The sequence below is a fragment of the Suillus clintonianus genome (assembly GCF_016758775.1).
Source record: "Suillus clintonianus strain FC179 chromosome Unknown DEU56scaffold_26, whole genome shotgun sequence".
In the NCBI taxonomy this organism is placed as follows: Eukaryota; Fungi; Basidiomycota; class Agaricomycetes; order Boletales; family Suillaceae; genus Suillus; species Suillus clintonianus.
Window position 1 is genome coordinate 210,564 of NW_024539250.1, and position 20,089 is coordinate 230,652.

The 20,089-nt window shown below is 48.1% G+C and overlaps 3 protein-coding genes across 3 annotated transcripts; 2 read left to right on the top strand and 1 right to left on the bottom strand.

Moving 5' to 3' along the window:
* The first annotated feature begins 770 nt into the window (after positions 1-770).
* Positions 771-7,737, top strand: DEU56DRAFT_797004 (uncharacterized protein). The gene is made up of 29 exons (XM_041352924.1): positions 771-970; positions 1,028-1,171; positions 1,218-1,311; positions 1,362-1,519; positions 1,571-1,643; positions 1,689-1,733; positions 1,790-1,840; positions 1,899-1,933; positions 1,987-2,275; positions 2,329-2,666; positions 2,718-2,821; positions 2,880-2,904; positions 2,952-3,040; positions 3,087-3,103; positions 3,159-4,284; positions 4,334-4,560; positions 4,616-4,839; positions 4,901-5,093; positions 5,143-5,452; positions 5,501-5,748; positions 5,801-6,182; positions 6,237-6,352; positions 6,399-6,458; positions 6,515-6,661; positions 6,712-6,867; positions 6,918-6,959; positions 7,006-7,200; positions 7,254-7,296; positions 7,355-7,737. Exons 2-29 carry the CDS (start codon positions 1,160-1,162, stop codon positions 7,512-7,514), a joined length of 4,959 nt encoding a protein of 1,652 aa, XP_041209700.1. The 5' UTR covers positions 771-970; positions 1,028-1,159; the 3' UTR covers positions 7,515-7,737.
* Positions 7,738-10,349: 2,612 nt separating this feature from the next.
* DEU56DRAFT_694389 (uncharacterized protein) lies at positions 10,350-10,759 on the bottom strand (the record flags this gene model as incomplete). The annotated part of the gene is made up of 2 exons (XM_041347197.1): positions 10,350-10,595; positions 10,652-10,759. Coding segments are annotated over 2 exons (354 nt in total), but the record flags the coding sequence as incomplete, so codon positions are not given.
* A 346-nt stretch (positions 10,760-11,105) lies between these two features.
* On the top strand, positions 11,106-17,552 carry DEU56DRAFT_797013 (uncharacterized protein; the record flags this gene model as incomplete). The annotated part of the gene is made up of 28 exons (XM_041352925.1): positions 11,106-11,117; positions 11,172-11,259; positions 11,312-11,469; positions 11,518-11,590; positions 11,647-11,691; positions 11,749-11,799; positions 11,828-11,892; positions 11,944-12,232; positions 12,287-12,597; positions 12,647-12,750; positions 12,803-12,827; positions 12,874-12,962; positions 13,009-13,025; positions 13,081-14,191; positions 14,241-14,467; positions 14,524-14,747; positions 14,808-15,000; positions 15,057-15,360; positions 15,414-15,661; positions 15,714-16,095; positions 16,150-16,265; positions 16,313-16,372; positions 16,429-16,501; positions 16,642-16,730; positions 16,781-16,822; positions 16,869-17,063; positions 17,117-17,159; positions 17,218-17,552. 28 exons carry the CDS (start codon positions 11,106-11,108, stop codon positions 17,375-17,377), a joined length of 4,794 nt encoding a protein of 1,597 aa, XP_041209702.1. The 3' UTR covers positions 17,378-17,552.
* Positions 17,553-20,089: the final 2,537 nt, after the last annotated feature.

A 20,089-nucleotide genomic window follows, 5' to 3' on the forward strand; every position in this document is an offset into this window, starting at 1 on the left:
CTCGGAGAACTCCTTTGTTCCAGGCTGAATCGTGTACCGAGAACGAGAGCTTCGTCTGTGAATTCGCTAATATGAACGATGTGGTTGATTGAAGGGCTGTTTAGACCTACATCCGAATTTTCCGGTTGTATCTCATGACTGAAGAGGCAGGAATAGGGATGAGGTCGCGGGGTATCCTTTCCAGAGGCCGCTCACGAGATTCGATTCTCACCCGGGGCGTTTGAATAGGCAGGGTGCTCTCGATGTCAGTATCATACGGCCTATACATCGGGTGTGAGTGCAATGGCAATGAAGCCTGGCTTGCAATCATATAGCGGGCTAGGGGGCCAAGCCCTTCTGGTCGAGGCTCCGTTGAAGTAGCTTCGAGAGACTCTGAAGATGTTTCGTGTACCAACGCCCGGGGTTGGTCATAATGCGCGATCCCATTCTGAAAAGCAAGGGAGTGATTCGAGTCGGAATCTCTAGGATGATGAGGGGATGGACTGGAGGCAACGCTTTGAGGTACCTGCAGTTTTGAAGGCTGGAGACTGGGGAGGATGGGTTCCATTTCTTGACGATATAGTGCCAACCTGCCAACGTTTCCCTTTGATCCCTTGACCCATTCCAGCGTCGAATCATATGCATAAGGCCTTGAGGCACCAAAAACGTCCTATCAAATGATAAAAGGTAATGTCTTACGCCAGTGGCTAGTAATCGGAGCGGTCTTCTGCAGCAAGACCATTGAACGCATGATGGGATAAAGAAGGAACGACTGTCTTCTTTCCATATGATGGTCAGCTTTCAATGCGCCAGGACACAGGGCTACGAGTCTACGACAACACTGCATCAGACTACATCCCGTTTTTGCTGGATACAATGATCGGAGTGGCCCCGACGAGATTCTTCCATTTACGCGGTTGCTACATTATAGTTCTGAATGAAACATTGTTGGGCGTCTAAGTATGTGTGACTACTGCCGCATGGTCAATGGCTGTGGATTTCTTTACATCAAACGTTATTCTCGACATGCCAGCAGACGCCTACTTACTTTCACATTCACAGCCAACACCACAGCTTTAAATACCACAGCATCTTTCGTTTCTCTATACCCTTTCAACGTTTCAACGCTGGACACCAGCAAAAGCAAAATTTTCAATACCTGAAGACCATTAGCGCATGAATGGCGAGCAAGGTGGGTAGTTTCCATATTAGGCGCTCGCACTAGACTAAGTGTACAGACTGCGACCAGTAATGGGAGAGCCAAGAGAGTAGAAGTGAACCAGCGTGCGCTGGTCGATAAAGTGCTTGCTCGATATCCCGAAGAGTTTACAGGTTCGTTGGTCCACACTATTACGTAGCGCGATGGACTGAAGAGCGCCCAGTGTTTCGAGAGCTATTACAGAATGCTGACGACGCCAGAGCCACGAAAGTCGTAATAGAGTTTCAGACGAAGGCCTACGCTTCACATTCTGTGGAAGCAAATGGCAAGACAAATGGAATCAATGGCACGACCGATATCCCGGACTTGAGCAATTCGAAGGTGAGCTTGGGGTAGTGCTGCCTTCGGAATTGGTGCTTAGCATCCCAACAGTTGTTCAAATGGGTTGTTCGCAACAACGGTGATTTTTTCGAAGAGAAGGACTGGGGACGACTGACGAAGATTGGTATGATGACTCTTTCGTCGAATAATTTGCACTAAGTGTTACCAGCGGATGGCAACCCGGACGAACAGAAGATTGGAGCATTTGGCGTCGGTTCGTAGATTCGTGATCGCCTTCAATTAGCCTCCTCATGATGTTGTTTTGTGTAGGGTTCTACAGTGTCTTCAGTATCACCGACAGCCCGCTGGTCTTGTCTGGAGGTAAGCGCCAAACCCTTTCCTTAACCAGATCTACCATTTAGATCGTTACATCTGACAGGCAAAAGTCTGTCGATATTTTTTCGGGGCGATCAGGTATGCTATGAAGCTCAGTAAGCTTGCTCCGCATTGCTCAAATGTTCCTCCAGCTATATACGCTGGACGATGATTGTGCCCCGAGCGAGTGGACTTCCATCGAGATGGAGTTGAAGGAAGATTTGCAAGTTTCCTTCCCGAAACCATTCGACTTGGCCCGTTTCCTGGCAGCTACCATGACATTCATGTCGACTGTGGAAAACGCCCATGTTTTTTTCGACAACAAAGTCTTCATGAAGATCAATAAGTCTAGGCACGTACCCAGCCTGATTCGTGTTCCCAAAGATATGGTGCCGAGGAGCAAGGAGGGCACGATGAATATCAAGGAACTCTCAGTAGTTAGTGGGTGACACGTTGCATTTTTGACACGTGAAGATACTGAATCGACCTTACAGCCCAAGAAATTACCGTTGAACTCACGGACTGGGCACGCGCCGTAGGAACGAAGCTAACATCCTCACATCACTCTGGCACCGAAAATCAACCAAAGAATCCTGTGAAACGCAAAGGTTTCTGGGATATCTCCAAGCGCGAAATCGCCAAAGTCGCCAAAGTCTCCAAAGTCGTATCTCGAGCATCAACTTATGACAACCGGCCCTGGTGGACCCATAGTGCCAAATATGCGGTATATTCGGCTCAAGTGACGACTACTCCTAGCAAGGACCTTCACAAGGGCTTAAGAGCAATGACCAAGAAAGATCCTCCTTCCCACTTCGATTTTGAGATGGTCTACGTGAGTCTTGCAGTGATCTCGTTGTTAACTTTGTGCTCATCATAAATACAGTTCTCCAAAGAGGAGCAGGATGCAAGAACAGCAGAGGAGAATAGCGACCCTGAAATGGGAAGCGTGTTCAGAGGACCGCAAGGTCTATTTCCCCAGTTAGATGGGTATGCTGCTTGTTTTTATCTGTGCACGTTGTCATGTTATCATTATTTTTATTTTTAGGGAATACATGTCCCGGATCTTCATCGTAGGTTCTACATTGCGTTCGATGAGAAACATGCTGATGAGTCGCAGGGTCAAAGTACAGCGCAGACGACTGGTATTGGTGGACACATGTCTGGCCGATTTATTCCCACTGTGGAACGAGGATCCATTGATCTAACGTGAGTACTTATTTTTCGCACTTAAAGTTATCTCACGATTGCTTAGAAACGGTCATGTCGCAAGTTCGTGCCAACCTCTTCATCGGTTTCCTTTAAGGCGTACTGATAATTCACCCAGAGTGGAATGAAGAACTCCTGTATGTTGGTGGGTTCCTTGCGAGGCTCGTGTATGAACAGGAGATTCGCAAGGTCCGGGATGTTTGGCCTAGAGTCAACGATACTGTTGTCCCGACAGCTAACGCTTCGGCATTATCTTCAAGAGAAAAGGCCACATATGCCATGCGCTACTTCACGTTCCTACCATCCACTCCGGACGCCAAAGTCTCGAAAATCTTGCAAGAAGCGTTTTTCGACTGCTTCGACTATTCTTTCAACGATCATTTTCCCGTCTTGACAAATTCCGGTATTCGTTACACTAAGGAAGTTCGGAACTCTCACGTCGATTTCGCCCCCTTCATGAAATTGGTGCCTACACGTCTTCCGACGTCACCTGGCGACCCGCCTAGTTTAGTGGACTCACTCCCTGAGAAATATCAGGTCCGGGAGTACACGTTTCAAGATGTGCTGGGCGAACTGGGCACAAGGACCTTGCAAGAGGAAGAGATGGTCGGTTGTCTGCGGTGGTGGGTCAACTTCATAAGTGGGCTTGAAGACGAAGAAGAGAAGGAAAGGACTCTCACATTCCTGCCCCATCTGACAGGGCAGGCCAAGTCGCGAATTGGGAATTCCAATCCCATGCGTGTTATGGAACTTCGCAATATCACCAAGTTTGTTGATTCCAACGTTTGGCTCCCTTGGCTCCAGTCGGACGATGCTCTTCCTCCAGACACCATCCCGTTTTCGTTTACCAGGCCTCTGGATCGACAACACATTTCCTCATCGCTTCTGTGGCAGCCAATGTCCGTTGTGGACTGGCTGAGTCACTTGATAAGCCCTCAGATCGACGCGGCTCATGACATCCGCAAAAGCGCTACGTACTCCAACCGTGTCCTGGGGGTTCTGGGCAATATTTGGTCCATGTTGTCTAGTGACATGAAATCTCAGGCAAAGGATCTCATGCAGAACGTCCCATGGATTGCAACAAATATGGGGTTCCAGCCACCCGGTGGAGCGTATTTTCCGGAAGCGGACGTCTTTCGTGATTTGCCAGTCGTCTCCGTCAGCCTGTTCGATCCACAAGTTCTCACTGTACTCAGCGAGTTCGGGGTCAAGCGGCATCTTGACTTTGAAGAGTTGTTTGCCAAGTGCGTTAAATTTTAAGGCCATGATTTAACATTGTTGACAACTTTCCAGGGCAGACAAATTAAGCACGTGGTCGGCAATTGAGATGATCAGATACATCAGCACCGACCCAAACGCCATGGAGAGGATGGAGGACATCCGGACGCACGCTGTCTTCCCTTGCGATAAAGGCGGGAAATATTGCATCACTGACTTGTACCTTCCACATGAGGATATTCGCCCGCTGGGCCTACCAATTCTCGCCTGGTCGCGCAAGATCGACAAAGATTCCGAGGATGGTACATTGTTTTCCTTCCGCATGTCTTCTCTAGCTTTCAGCTGACTCAATTGCAGAGCAACTCTTGACCGATATGGGATTCCTTCGACACCCGCCTTTGGAGAAGCTCATTGAGATTGCTGGGAACCCTGACCCTAAAGTTCAACGTGCTGCCTTCGGGTACCTTACGAGCAAGTTTGATGAGCTCTATGATACAGAGTATGATCCTTCGAGATACGACGACATGCCGTTCATACCAGCTATGCGAGACAATCGTGAATGTGTAGGCGCTTACGAAGAGGTAAGATTTTGTTGGTATCTCACGTGGATTCGTGGAACTGAAGTGGAAAACGCACATCAAGGTTTATTCCGATCCATCATGGGCATTGATGGGGTTCCAGAGAGTCCATCCTTCAGTCGATAGGAAGATCATCGGCCGACTGAGGATGCGGGAAGCACCATCGGCAAAACAAGTGATCGAGGTTTTCAAGGCCAGTCCGCCCAAGGACACCGACATGGCGATAAAATGGTTCACCTTTCTTGCAACAAAGCAAGGTTAGAAACGTTTTTTTGCCCATCTCTCGTTTTCTGAATGTTCGTACAGTGCTCTCTCCTGGGGATCTTCAAGAAATTGCTAAGATTCCTATCGTCCCCGTCAAGGAACGTGCATCTCAAGATCCGGACTGCGCTGAGTACACCATTCGTATGGTGCCACCTTGGGAGTGCTTCATCGGTGGTAGCCAATACGGAGAAGATCACCTTTACCGGCGACTATTTACCTTCGTCAACTTTGAAGAACGTGCAAATCGGTTTTTGAAAGCTTGCGGTGTCAAAGCGAAGCCTGATTGTTCTGACATTGTAAATATTCTGATAAAGGACCCTAAGGAGTTCCTCAAAAAAACGGACTCTGAGAAGTACGTGAATACCCTGCAGAATCATCTCTGTGCTCATCATCAATGCAGGTATCTTGTCGAGCTTCGTGGAATTGCGGTTGGGTATGAGGGGCTTGCCGAAGAGGACAAGAAAAAGATGAAGAATGCTCCAATATTCGTCGGCTATCGCACCTTCAAGTCCTCCCATCCAGATAACCCCGTCGTCAACGAATTCCAGCTCGTTCCAGCATCTAAGATCCTGCTCGCTGACGACATGGAGAACCGCCGGATCTTTGGAGAGTTTGTCTGGTTGGCTCCCCAGGATGAGCTGCTCGAAAGTCAGCTAAGCCTCCCGTGCTTTGAATATGGACTTCGCTAACTGAGTCAAAGAGCTCTACGAATCAGTGGGATCTGGATATTTAAGTGCCCACATCAAATACAACGTGAAACCGGTGAGCGAGCAACCTAAGTGGCCTCGCTGCGAGGAAGTTCGAAAGGCGATTTTGGAGAAGTTGCCCATCTTTATGCATGAGTTTGACGAGCAACGTCTCAAGAAGGGTGCAGTGCACCGGAAGTGGAACGATACATCACTCTTTCTCGTAAAAGGTTGCAAAGAACTCACAGTGGACAAGAGACTTGAATCTGGTTACCGAATCTCGGCTGAGCGTCAGAAAGAAAGCACCGAATTTCACGTATCCGCTGAGATCACCACAGAAGAAAGCGGTCGTGTTGTTCTATGGCTCAAAAAAACGGAAAACCTTGACATGTATGAGTAAGTGAATTCATGTTCCTCTGCACCCATATATCACTGACGGGATTTCTTTAGTGTTGCCGTCGCACTTTGTCGTCTTCTTTTCAAGACTCACAAGAAGCATGATGTTCTGAGTCTGATGACTATATTGGAGACGGACAAAGAAGTCTTGAGGAACCGAGGCTATGATGGTAATTGCTCATGACTTTTGCAATACCTATATCTCACTTGTGGCAGTGGACAGGATTGCGAAAGCTCACGAAGCCGCTATTCTTGAAGACAAGAAAAAGGAGGAAGGTATGCAATGCGTCTTTGAGCCAGCTGCCTAGCCTTATTAACCAATCACCCCACAGAGCGCGAAAGGCTAGCGAAGAAGCGTGCAGAGGAGTCCGGCGCAGGGCAGTATGGGACTACCCGCGTACGGTCCAGATTCCTTGACTTCTTCAGGTGGCAGTCGAGAGGATCCAAGAATGCCGGTAAAGTCGACCCCGGGGGAATTAGTATGTCTCATATTATACCTCAAGTCCCTCAGCGAGCTCATTTCATCAAGGCCATGCGATCGATGAAATAATGGACCAGTGTGCCAAAGGACAGGCCAGCCCAGAAGAACAGCAGATCCGAAATAGGGAATACAGTGGTGCAAGCAGGAAGATGAAAGACGTCAAATACTGTACTGAGCTCAAGAGTACCGCTCTCGAAGTCGTTGGTACGTGGGTCTTTATTAATAAACATGTCTTGGTAATGAACGAACTCCAGATGTGCACGGTGCCGCCGGTCTCCTGACAGTTTGGCGACAAAGTAAGTTCCCTCGTTTTAGCGTCAGCATGAAATAACACAGTCGCAGTTACTACAAATCTACCCATTCCTACAGGCGAATTGTCGGAATTTGCAAACATAGTTCATGGACTCAACGGAGTTCTGGACCTGAGTAATAATGAACACCCCATATTCAATATCTTCTGGCATCCAGATGATCATGACTTGATGGGGTTCAATCGCAACCGGCTCATTTTCTTGAACCTTGCGCACTACACGAGAAGTAGGTCAACCTTCATGCTACCTATCAAAGCCCTTACATGTTATGTTGCACAGACCTGGAATACGGCATGTCGCTCGGTGAGGCATATATTCACTGGTATGTAGATGTAGAGCATCACCGGCCACGATATATTCATTCAACCTTGCCCCCACAGGTACTACATCGTCTTGCACGAAATAGCCCACAACAAAACACCTTTCCATGACGAACACCACGAGTTATTGGTCTCGGCACTAAGCTCTCGTTTCCTACCGCACCTGCACAACTTGGAAGACGTCCGCGATTATCTCGGTTGTGCAACAGACGCTTTGTAGTGATATTTGGCTTGGTTGCCATACATAGGACTCTTGGGACATTAGGTGTATTTCTGAGTTATATCATCCATGTCGTCTTGCTTATCTATACCCAATCAACCTATATTGCACGCAAGTTTTGTGTTCTGCACGTTAGAGGAATGCTGCGTGGATAAGGCGTCCCAAGTGCTTCAAGCCAGAGATCGAACAAATAATCCACCACTCGTGCGGGCATGCACTGACGCAACCAGGTTTGGCGGCAATAGGATATATGTAGGGAATGCATTCCTTCAACCCGTTCTCGCAGCTCGTGGTCTTTGCGGTGAGAGATGTACGAAGGGTTTAAATCACAGCTATCGAAGTTCGTGCTCCACTAATCAAAGCGACGCAAATGCAAGGTCGCAGAGTACCGTCGACACTTTGACAAAAAGTTCTTCGCAGCATGACTGATCTGTAAGGAGGAAGCACGGTGGAAACTATTGAACGTGAATAAACATCAGGATCCGAAATACCGACGACTCACTAAACTGAAGCATGCTTAATGAGAGTCGTCATTGGAATTTCAAAGGAAGTCCTCGAGTCCAGATTTTGATCTCTTGAGAAGCTTCCAGGCCATTGAGGTGATCTCTTTGACTTTAGATGAGCCAACTTTTCAAATTTGAGAATGAGTTTTTTGCTGAGCTCCGATTGTTCACCAAGAACGCAGAGGCAGTTGAGGTCCCCGTTGCGACGAAGATAATGTCAAATATCTAGTACAGTGACAGATTCTTAAAACTACTTGGGAGTACATGCAAGATGATGCGACTATAAACTCATGATATGTACTGCGACTCACTCCGCATTAAGTTTACGATCTACCATATCCTTCAAACCTCTCACTGCAGATTCAATACTCTCGTTCTCCGGTGTTTCTCGCAATGCCAACTTGTCAAGAGTGCCGCTTAGCCCCCTACGAAGGATTTCAAGCTCGTTTATAGTAGCATCCTGTGGCATGTGCATCTCTGTGCCCCTGACAAGAACTTTAAGGATCTCGATACCATCATCCAGAACATCAGAATTGTGATGTACGTCAGAGAGGCCGCCGGCAGCATGCCATGCCTTCCTCATCAGGTCCCACCACTGTTTCCTCGTGGTGATTGACTGGGCGGCGAGTTGAGGAGCGCGAATGAAGATTCCGAAGAGGTAAAAGAGGCAAGGAGGTTGGTCACAAAAATCAAGAAGAATTCTGATGCACCTGTCAATGTGGCCATCCTCGAGCAAATGAGGGAGCCAATCGACACTGGTTGACAGAACGAAGATGAGACGGAGATAGTGGAAATCATCGTCAACATCGAAACCGTATGGAACTATGGTGAGGAGAGCTGAGGAAAGTTCGGAGATGACCTGGGCTTTTAACCACCCGTAACCTGCAGTCAGGTCTTGTCTCAGACCACAAGCTATACGCAAGGCGGTACGTTTGGAGTCATCGCGTCTATCCGTACGCATGAAACGAATGAGTGCGTGGCAGTAACTAGTATACTTCGCGGGATCGTCAAGTTTCGGTACCGGCAATGCAAGGAGCACCAGACGCTGAATGTCGAGCAGAGGGGAACCTGCTAGATCGTCATCTTTGGGCCACTCAGTGAAGTTGAGCAGCTGAATTGCATTAGCGATCAAAAAATCGTCTATGTTGTGTCCGCTCGGGATGGGGGGACATATGGCCATCAGGACAGCCTTTGAGAAAGTTGGATCGCAGGGTGAGTTGTTTTTGTAGTCATGAGCCCGGCAAGCGGCACGAAGTGCGCTATGGCGCAATTTATGCGATTGATGGTTGGATTGATGGCTGCTATTCAACAATGGAGCGAGGGATGTTTGACTGAGGAACGACGATTCCTTCTGAACACCACCAAGTAAGAGGAGAGCATACCCCGCCTCATCAAAATCGTTGGTGATGTTGAACTGACGTGCGCAGTCCACAAGCCAGTCAATGCCCGGGAGATCGAGTTCCAATCCAAATTGACCATTCCAAACCAGGTCTACGTATGTTTCAGGATCTGGACTAGAAAATCCGTCCCTGCCAGCAGCCACGGCTCTATACAGAGCAGTGCGCGTGTCTGCTTGGTGCCGTGGATGTGTATCATCAGCTTCTGTCATTCGACGGAATGAGATATGACACTGTTCCAGTGCCCAAGGAAGATATATGTTGCGCCACGATCTCCAGTGAATCCATTCTCCTGGGATTTTGCGACGAAGTAAATCATTTACTCCTGGACGATCCCAGAAGATGTTGATCATCGCCCTTCCTAATACCAGTGCACGGTCTTTGTCCACCACCTGGCCACCGAAACATGCTTCGAACATGTCCCCTACAAGCTCACATGCTAATGTAAGATCTACGGTTGGCCAACGGGGCATGGTAAGCATCAAATCAACCACTGACACGATGACATCAGGGTTGGTCGAAGTCTCCAAAATCCACTGCATGGCGGACGCATTCGAACCTTCATCAAGTTCGTCATCCTCCCGGCGACCGGCACTTGGGCAAAAATGACGAAAGACCGCTCGGATAGCTAAGGAGACGGGCGTCTGGAATGGACAGTCGGGAGAATTCAGAGCTACCAAGATGGTGCAGGCATGGCAGAGGGCGCCACAAGCAGTTGTTGCAATGATGAGGATGGAAATGATTTGCTGTTGCGTCCACATTGCAGCTCCGAGGGACAGTCCAAAGAGGAACAAAGAGATCTGGAGAAGGACTGGGAATAACTGCAATACATCTTCGAACCGCCATGCTTTTAGCCCCAGAAACTTGCGATGCCTTTGCTTGCATCGGGCTTTAAGTGATCCACGGCCATAACGTTCAGTCTTGTAATAACCCAGCCATTGCTTGCCCAGCATAGCACCAAAGGCGGCTACAAGACTGAACGCAAGGCTTGCATATGCAAGCGCCTGTGTCCAGACATTTGAAGGAGAGTAACTAGTGGATGGCGAAAGGTTTGGCTGGGCGGCAGAAGAGCCGTACAATGTAATCTGGATGAGTTGAAATACAAGAGCATTGGTAGTGTCGACAGGATTCGGTTGCATTGCAATGATGAACGCAGTATTGGCGGCTGAGAACAGACCAGCCTAGTTCGTTTGTAAATTGTCATGGAGTACTAGTGTTGACATAAGAACACACATACGAAGATCAGGACTATATCCATATTGCCATTACACCTCTCTAACATGTCGTTGTCATATTCACTGGACACTTTTTTGTATGCAGCCCAAAATTTAGAACTTTCGTCCTTTCCTCTTTCTTCAGCGATTGTTGAGGTCTGTAGGATGTCGACAATCTGCTGGAGAAGGCTACTTGAACCAACGCATTCAACTCTTACTCTCACAATCACGTCACAATAAGGACTCACGCAGAATCATTGCTTGAAGCCATATGAAAAAGCTTGAAGGTTTGGTGAGTTAGCGCCGTGGCGGTTGAAAGCTGAAGCGTTATCTTCAGGTTCGACAGGCAAGAAAATGGCGCCTGCTTGTTTCCACATTCACAGTCAGTACAGCGCCTGTAAATACCACCTCATACTTTCGAATCTATAAGCCCCTCACAACCACAGTAACAGCACACCGGCATAAGTCACGGGCGTCATGGCAAGTGAGGTGGGTAGTACTAGTCGCTTACACGCTCGCAATAGGCTGATAATAGGTGCGCAGACTGCGACTAGGACGCCGAAGAAAGTAGCAGTAAACCAGCGTGCACTGGTCGATAAAGTGCTCGCTCGATATCCCGAAGAGTTTACAGGTTCGCTGAGCTCCACTATGTTGCGTAGCGCGGTCGACTGAGGAGTGCCCAGTATTTCGAGAGCTATTACAGAACGCTGACGATGCAAGAGCCACGAAGGTCCTCATAGAATTTCAGACGAGAGACTATGCTACACATTCTGCGGGAGCAAATGGTAACGCACTAAATGGAATCATCAATAGTACGGTCCCAGACTTGAACACTACGGAGGTGAGCTTGGGATGTTGTCCTCGAAATTATCGCTTAGGATCTTGAAAGTTGTTCAAATGTATTGTTCGCAACAATGGTGATTACTTTGAAGAGAAGGACTGGGGACAGCTGATGAAGATTGGTATGATGTTTCTACATATATTTCGTCAAATAATCTGACACTCATGTTTTTACTAGCGGATTGCAACCCGGACGAACAGGAGATCGAAGCCTTTGGCGGTGGTCCGTAGAATCATGTATCGCATTCAATTAGCCTCCTAATAGCATTTTTCTTTGTAGGGTTCTACAGCGTTTTCGGTGTTACCGACAGCCCTGTGGTCTTGTCTGGATGTGAGCGCCAAGCCTGTTCCTTGACTAGATACACAGTATCAATCGGTCTATCTGACAGGCAAAAGTCTGTCGATATTCTTTGAAGGCGATCAGGTTTGCTATGATGCTCAGTACAGGTTGTACATTATTCACATCTTCCTCCAGCTATATACATTGGAGGATATCTGTGCCCCGAGTGAGTGGACTTCCATCGAAATGGTGCTGAAAAAAGATATGGAAAATTCCATCCCGAAGCCATTCGACCTGGCCCGGTTCCTAGCAGCTACCATGACATTCATGTCGAGTGTGGAAAATGCCCTTGTTTTCTTCGACAACAAAGTCCTCATAACGATCGCCAAGTCAAGACAGGCACCCAACCCGATTCGTGTTCCCAAATGTATGTTGATGAGGAGTAAGGAGGGCACGATGAACATCAAGGGACTCTCAGTAGCCAGTGGGTGGCACGCTGCGATTTTGGCACATGAAGCATATTGATTCGTCTTTACAGCCCAAGAAATTACTGTTGAACTCACGGACTGGGCACGCGCCGCGGGGACAAATATATCTCCTGCACATCGCTCAAAGAATCCTATGAAACGCAAGGGTTTTTGGGATGGCTTCAAGAGCGAAGCCCCCAAAGTCACCAAAGTTGTATCTCAAGCATCAACTCATGACCACCGGCCCTGGTGGACTCGTAGTGCCAGATATGCGGTATATTCGGCTCAAGTGACGACTATTCCTAGTAAGGACCTCCATAAGGGCTTAAGGGCAATGACGAGGAAGGATCCTCCTTCCAACATGGTTTTTCACATGGTTTACGTGAGCCTCAGCGATCTTGTTGTTTACTTGGTGCTCACTGTGACTACAGTTCTCCAAAGGGGAACAGGATGCAAGAGCAGCAGAGGAGAAGAGCGATCCTGACATGGGAAGCGTATTCAGGGGACCGCAAGGTCTATTTCCTCAGCTAGATGGGTATGCTGCTTGTTTTTTTCTTTGCAAATTGTCATTTTTTCATTATTTTTAGGGAATACATGGCCCGGATCTTTATCGTAAGTCTACATCGTGTTTGATGAGAAATATGCTGATGAGTCGCAGGGTAGAAGTACAGCGCAGACGACTGGCATTGGTGGGCACATGTCTTGCCAATTCATTTCCACTGCAGAACGAGGATCCATTGATCTAACGTGAGTGTTTATTTTTCGCACTTAAAGTTATCTCACAATTGCTTAGAAATGGTCATATCGCAAGTTCGTTCCAACTTCTCCGTCGTTTTCCTTTGGGGCGTGCTGATAATACACACAGAGTGGAATGAAGAACTCCTGTACGTTGGTGGGTTCCTTGCGAGACTCGTGTATGAACAGGAGATTTGCAAGGTCCGTGATACTTGGCCTGCAGTCAATGGTGATGTTGTCCCGACTGCCAATGCTTCGGCGTCACTTTCGAGAGCCAAGGCCTCATATGTCATGCGCTACTTCACGTTCCAACCATCCACTCCGGAGGGCAAAGTCTCGAAAATCTTGAAAGATGCATTTTTCGACTGTGTCGACTATTCCCTCAACGATTGCTTCCCCATCTTGTCAAGTTTCGGCATTCGGTATACTAAGGACATTCGAGAATCTGACACCAAATTTCCGAACCTCCTGCCTACAACCGTGACGCCGTTACCTGGCGACCCGCGTAGTTTATGTGGGTCCCTTCCTGAGAAATATAAGGTCCGGATCTGTACGTTCGAAGACGTGCTGGGCGAACTGAGCAGAAGGACCTTGCAAGAGGAAGAGATGGTCGGTTTTCTGCGGTGGTGGGTCAACTTCATAAGTGGGCTTGAAGACGAAGAAAAGAAGGAAAGTACTCTCACATTCCTGCCCCATCTGACAGGGCAGGCCAAGTCGCGAATTGGGAATTCCATGCGTGTTATGGAACTTCGCAACATCACCAAGTTTGTTGATTCCAACGTTTGGCTCCCTTGGCTCCAGTCGGACGATGCTCTTCCTCCAGACACCATCCCGTTTTCGTTTACCAGGCCTCTCGATCGACAACACATTTCCTCATCGCTTCTGTGGCAGCCAATGTCCGTTGTGGACTGGCTGAGTCACTTGATAAGCCCTCAGATCGATGCGGCTCATGACATCCGCAAAAGCACTACGTACTCCAACCGTGTCCTGTCGGTTCTGGGCAATATTTGGTCCATGTTGTCCAGTGACATGAAATCTCAGGCACAGGATCTCATGCAGAACGTCCCATGGATTGCAACAAATATGGGATTCCAGCCACCCGGTGGAGCGTATTTTCCGGAAGCGGACGTCTTTCGTGATTTGCCAGTCGTCTCCGTCAGCCTGTTCGATCCACAAGTTCTCACTGTACTCAGCGAGTTCGGGGTCAAGCGGCATCTTGACATTGAAGTGCTGTTTGCCAAGTGCGTTAAATTTCAAGGGCTTGATTTAGCGTCGTTGATAACTTTCCAGGGCAGACCAACAGAACACGTGGTCGGCAATTGAGATGATCAGATACATGACCACTGACCCAAACGCCATGGAGAGGATGGAGGACATCCGGACGCACCCTGTCTTCCCTTGCGATAAAGGCGGGAAATACTGCATCACTGAACTGTACCTTCCACACCCGGAGATTCGCCCGCTGGGCCTGCCGATTCTCGCTTGGTCTCGCAGGATTGACAAAGATTCCGAGGATGGTACATTTTTTTTCTTTCCGCATGTCTTCTCTAGCTTTCAGCTGACTCTGCTTCAGAGCTACTTTTGACCGAGATGGGATTCCTTCGACACCCACCTTTGGAGAAGCTCATTGAGATTGCTGGGAACCCTGACCCTAAAGTTCAACGTGCTGCCTTCGGGTACCTTGCGAGCAAGTTTGATGAGCTCTATGATACAGAGTATGATCCTTCGAAATACGACAACATGCCGTTCATACCAGCTATGCGAGAAAGTCGTGAATGTGTAGGCGCTTACGAGGAGGTGAGATCTTGTTGGTATTTCACATGGATTCGTGGAACTGAAGCGGAAACGCATATCAAGGTTTATTCCGATCCATCATGGGCAACGATGTGGTTCTTGAAAGTCCATCCTTCTGTCGATAGGAAGATCATCGGCCGACTGAGGATGCGGGAAGCACCATCGGCAAAACAAGTGATCGAGGTTCTCAAGGCCAGTCCGCCCAGGGATGCCAATACAGCTAAGAGATGGTTCGGCTTTCTCGCGACAAAGCAAGGTTAGACATGCTACTTGGTTATCTCTCATTTTCTCAACGGTGCACCATTCAAACAGTTCTCTCTCCTCGAGATCTTCAGCAAATTGCCGATATTCCTATCGTCCCCGTTGAACAACCCGCATCTCAATATTCAAATTTCGTTCTACCTCGCCTGATGCGACCTCGGGAGTGCTTCGTCGGTGGTAGCCAATACGGAGAAGAGCACCTTTACCGGCGACTATTTACCTTCGTGGACTTTGAAGAACGTGCAAATCGCTTTCTGAAAGCTTGCGGTGTCAAGGCCGAGCCTGATTGTTCTGATATTGTAAATATTCTGGTGAAGGACCCCAAGGAGTTCCTCAAAAAAATGGGCCCTGAGAAGTACGTGAATACCCTGCAGAATCATCTCTCAGCTGTGCTCATAATCAATGCAGGTATCTTGTCGAGCTTCGTGGAATTGCGGTTGGGTATGAGGGGCTTGCCGAAGAGGACAAGAAAAAGATGAAGAATGCTCCAATATTCGTCGGCTATCGCACCTTCAAGTCCTCCCATCCAGATAACCCCGTCGTCAACGAATTCCAGCTCGTTCCAGCATCTAAGATCCTGCTCGCTGACGACATGGAGAACCGCCGGATCTTTGGAGAGTTTGTCTGGTTGGCTCCCCAGGATGAGCTGCTCGAAAGTCAGCTAAGCCTCCCGTGCTTTGAATATGGACTTCGCTAACTGAGTCAAAGAGCTCTACGAATCAGTGGGATCTGGATATTTGAGTGCCCACATCAAATACAACGTGAAACCAGACGGCGAGCAACCTAAGTGGCCTCGCTGCGAGGAAGTTCGAAAGGCGATTTTGGAGAAGTTGCCCATCTTTATGCATGAGTTTGACGAGCAACGTCTCAAGAAGGGTGCAGTGCACCGGAAGTGGGACGATCCATCACTCTTTCTCGTGAAAGGTTGCAAAGGACTCACAGTGGACAAGACACTTGACTCTAATTACCGAATCTCGGCTGAGCGTCAGAAAGAAAGCACCGAATTTCACGTATCCGCCGAGCTCACCACAGAAGAAAGCGGTCGTGTTGTTCTATGGCTCAAAAAAACGGAAAACCTTGACATGTATGAGTAAGTGAATTCATGTTCCTCTGCACCCATATATCACTGACTGGATTTCTTTAGTGTTGCCGTCGCACTTTGTCGTCTTCTTTTCAAGACTCACAAGAAGCACGATGTTCTGAGTCTGATGACCATATTGGAGACGGACAAGGAAGTCTTGAGAAAACGAGGCTACGATGGTAATTGCTCATGACTTTTTGCAATGCCTTTATCTCACTTGTGGCAGTGGACAACATTGCGCAAGCTCATGGAGCCGCTGTTTTTGAAGATCATGCTAAGGAAGAAGGTAATACAATAAATATTTGAGTCATGTACTAAAACTGTGAGCTAAATAGTCCCCAGAGCGCGAAAGGCTAGCGAAGAAGCACTCAGAAGAGTCTGATAGGTGGCAGCATGGTGGTAGGAATATCATAAGGTCCAGATTCCGAAATAGGAAATACGGTGGTCACGGTGCAATATTGGAGACGGACAAGGAAGTCTTGAGAAAACGAGGCTACGATGGTAATTGCTCATGACTTTTTGCAATGCCTTTATCTCACTTGTGGCAGTGGACAGCATTGCGCAAGCTCATGGAGCCGCTGTTTGGAAGATGAAAGACGTCAAATACTGTACTAAGCTCAAGAGTACCGCTTTGGAAGCCGTTGGTACGTGGGTTTTTATTAATAAACATGTCTTGGTAATGAACGAACTCCAGATGTGTACGGTGCCGCCGGTCTTATGATAGTTTGGCGACAAAGTAAGTTCCCTCGTTTTTGGCGTCAGCATGAAATAAACAGTCGCAGTTACTACACATCTACCCATTCCTACAGGCGAATTATCGGACTTTGCAAACATTGTTCATGGACTCAACAGAGTTCTGGACCTGAGTAATACTGAAAACCCCATATTCAATATCTTCTGGCATCCAGATGATCATGACTTGATGGGATTCAATCGCAACCGGCTCATTTTCTTGAACCTTGCGCACTACACGAAAAGTAGGTCAACCTTCATGCTACCTATCAAAGCCCTTACATGTTATGGTGCACAGACCTGGAATATGGCATGTCGCTCGGTGAGGCATATATTCACTGGTATGTAGATGTAGAGCATCACCGGCCACGATATGTTCATCCAACCTTGCCCCCACAGGTACTATATCGTCTTGCACGAAATAGCCCACAACAAAACACCTTTCCATGACGAACACCACGAGTTATTGGTCTCGGCACTAAGCTCTCGTTTCCTGCCTCAGCTGCACAGCCTGGATGAGGTACGCGATTATCTCGGTTGTGCAACAGACGCTTTGTAGTAGACTTTTGGCTTGGTTGCCACGCATAGGACTTTTGGGACATTAGGTGTATTTCTGAGCTGTATCATCCATATTGTCTTGCTTATCTATACAATCTATATTGCATCCAAAAAAATTGTGTTCTGCACCTTGAGGAACACAGCGTTCGTAAGGCAAGTACTTCAAGCCAGAGATCCGGTAAACAATCCCGCAACCGGGTTTGGCAGCAATAGGGCAGACGCAGGGAATGCATCCTTCAACTCGCTCTCGCAGCTCATGGTCTTTGCGGTGAGAGTTGTATGGAGGCTTTAAATCACAGCTATCGAAGTACATATTCTACTAATTGAAGTGACGCAAAGGCAAGGTGGCGGAGCGCCTTCAAGTCACACCTCGACAAAAAGCTCTCCGCTGCATGACTGATCTGTAAGGAGTTAGCACAGTCTACGCAACCGATCGACCGGTGATCGAAGCATAGTGTTGCTGTCGTGTGCGACTGAGGTCGGACATAGAGCGTCTTTGACTCGGCTTAGGTAGTGCATCCTGAGGGGTTGCTTCTTGGAAATAGGCAAAGCAATGCGATGTTGTGCGGACATTGTGGGTTGAAAGTCATCTGAAAGATGTCGTCGAAACGGCGTACACAAGAAAAGGTTGCCGCTATCTAAAATTCTAAAGCATCAACAATGATGACATCCACAATAGGACAAGGCACCTACTAGGGACGGGTCCACTACAAACGGTTAAAGCCGCCTGTCAGAAAACAATCGCCTGGGAATCTCGTGTTATAGAGGAGCTCTTCAAGTATAGATGACGGTTCCATTGTACATCGAGACCGTGTCGTGTATCGTCGAAAAAAGTTGTGGGACTTTTCGCAGGTCAATTTGTGGGTCCGACCCCTGTGCTGGTTCATCAGCCTAGGGTGTGGAATCCGTGGGTGCCCAAAAGATATCACTTGCATCTAAGAATATTGACTTGTTGGCAGCACTTGTCGCTAGTTTGACTGAGGAATAAATGTGTTCGAGCTCACGATATTTTTTGATAGAAGGTCCTTCTGACGAAAGAGATATCACAGGTATATATATATAGCCTGGTCGCAGCCAATGGCCAACAATTTTCCACCCACAGCAAACTTCAAAGGCGCTAATTTATCTTTACTGTCACTGCGGAAACGAGTTTTTGTGCAGACCTGGACAGTGTGCGAAAAGGCCATATAAACAGTACATAATCAGAGGTGGTCAAAAATGTAAATCACCTGGTGATAGGGTAGTGGGAAGGACCCGCTTCGTATCCAAAACCGACACGGGAAAACCAGCCGTTCCAGATTAAGAATACAGGAATCACAATCTAACCTAACATTGAATTTTATATGATTAATGAGGATTGCATGTCTGATTTATGTCTGAACACGGTATATAGAAGTCTGATTAGCATCTGAATAGAAAGGCGCCATATGACCATTTGCTTCCCCTGGGGATTCACCCCGCTGCTCGATGCCTCCCGTTCGTTGCTTTCTCTTGTTCCTTGCCCCCTCTTGCCCCCTCGATGTATAGCTCTCAGAGCACACAGCGCCGTCCAAGTGGTGCACCCGGTTTCTCTGTTCCAAATCATGTTAGCCAAGAATACAACTTCGGTGGTGATCAATCCCACCTGTCCCCATTGACCCCCTTGACTCCCGCTCTGCCTCAACTGGATGATGTGTTCGGAGGGCCTCGTGAACGGACTGACACGGTAATGAATCAATAAGACACTAATCTTGAAGTATCAGGGAAAACTTACCTGTTTATTAGTCTGGTGACGCTACAAACGAGCTCATGCAGAATCAGCGCAACCAGTCGGGCACAGGACGTGCTGGACAAACGAGCTCACCAGAGTTTTCCCATCCATATGGGCTGCCTCACGAACATCAAACACCCTCCCATTCTATGCGAGCCCCTAGTGTGCCAAGCTTCACTCCGTCTTCTCAGGGCAGGTCACCCTACCTCGGCCATGATTCGCGGACACCGTTCTCGAATAGTGAATCGACACCGTTCTCGAATAGCGAACCATCATCCCGTGCGCAGTCTCGTGGCCCTGCCAGAATGGAATACAATCAGTTCTCATATCCTAGACAGCAGCAGCAAGCATCCACGCACGGTTTCAGTCGACCTCCGCTGTTCCACGAACCTGCAGGATACCATGGTGGTGATCTGCAAAATCAGTTTTCGCAGCTAGCAGATGAGCACGGTATTGGACTCCGGATCGAATACCGGACAGGTGACGTCGTAGACGTCACGCTGAGACATTGCGAGCGCAGTTGGATGACGACGTTTGACGTCGGGCATCGCGCCGACGATGCAAAGTGTCAAGGTCGTATGCTACCATATATTTTTCATCACTATGCTACATTACTTAAATTCACGAGTCTATCCGTCCGAGCATCTCAGTCATTCTACACAGACTGAGATGTAAGCTTATGTTCCCCCCTACATTATACCAAGCGGCTAACTCGTTCCATAGAATCTATCTAGGTACTATACATTGTATTGAGTCATTCTACACAGACTGAGATAATCTATCTAGTTTTCCCGCTCTCTCGCGTCCCCGCTCGCCTCTGATCACCAGAGGTTATGAGCCCTGCCTCGACCATGGACTCCGCGCTCCCCAGCACCAATTCCGCACTATTCAACGTCCCCAAGCTAGCCGAGGATGGCAGCAATTGGATTACCTATAAGGAGAGAATGTTGACTGCGATTGCTG

Excerpts from the sequence above, each read along its gene's own strand:
- DEU56DRAFT_797004 (XM_041352924.1), top strand. Across the intron at positions 6,868-6,917 it reads TACCGCTCTCGAAGTCGTTG|ATGTGCACGGTGCCGCCGGT; the intron begins GTACGTGGGTCT and ends AACGAACTCCAG. Across the intron at positions 6,960-7,005 it reads CCTGACAGTTTGGCGACAAA|TTACTACAAATCTACCCATT; the intron begins GTAAGTTCCCTC and ends ACACAGTCGCAG.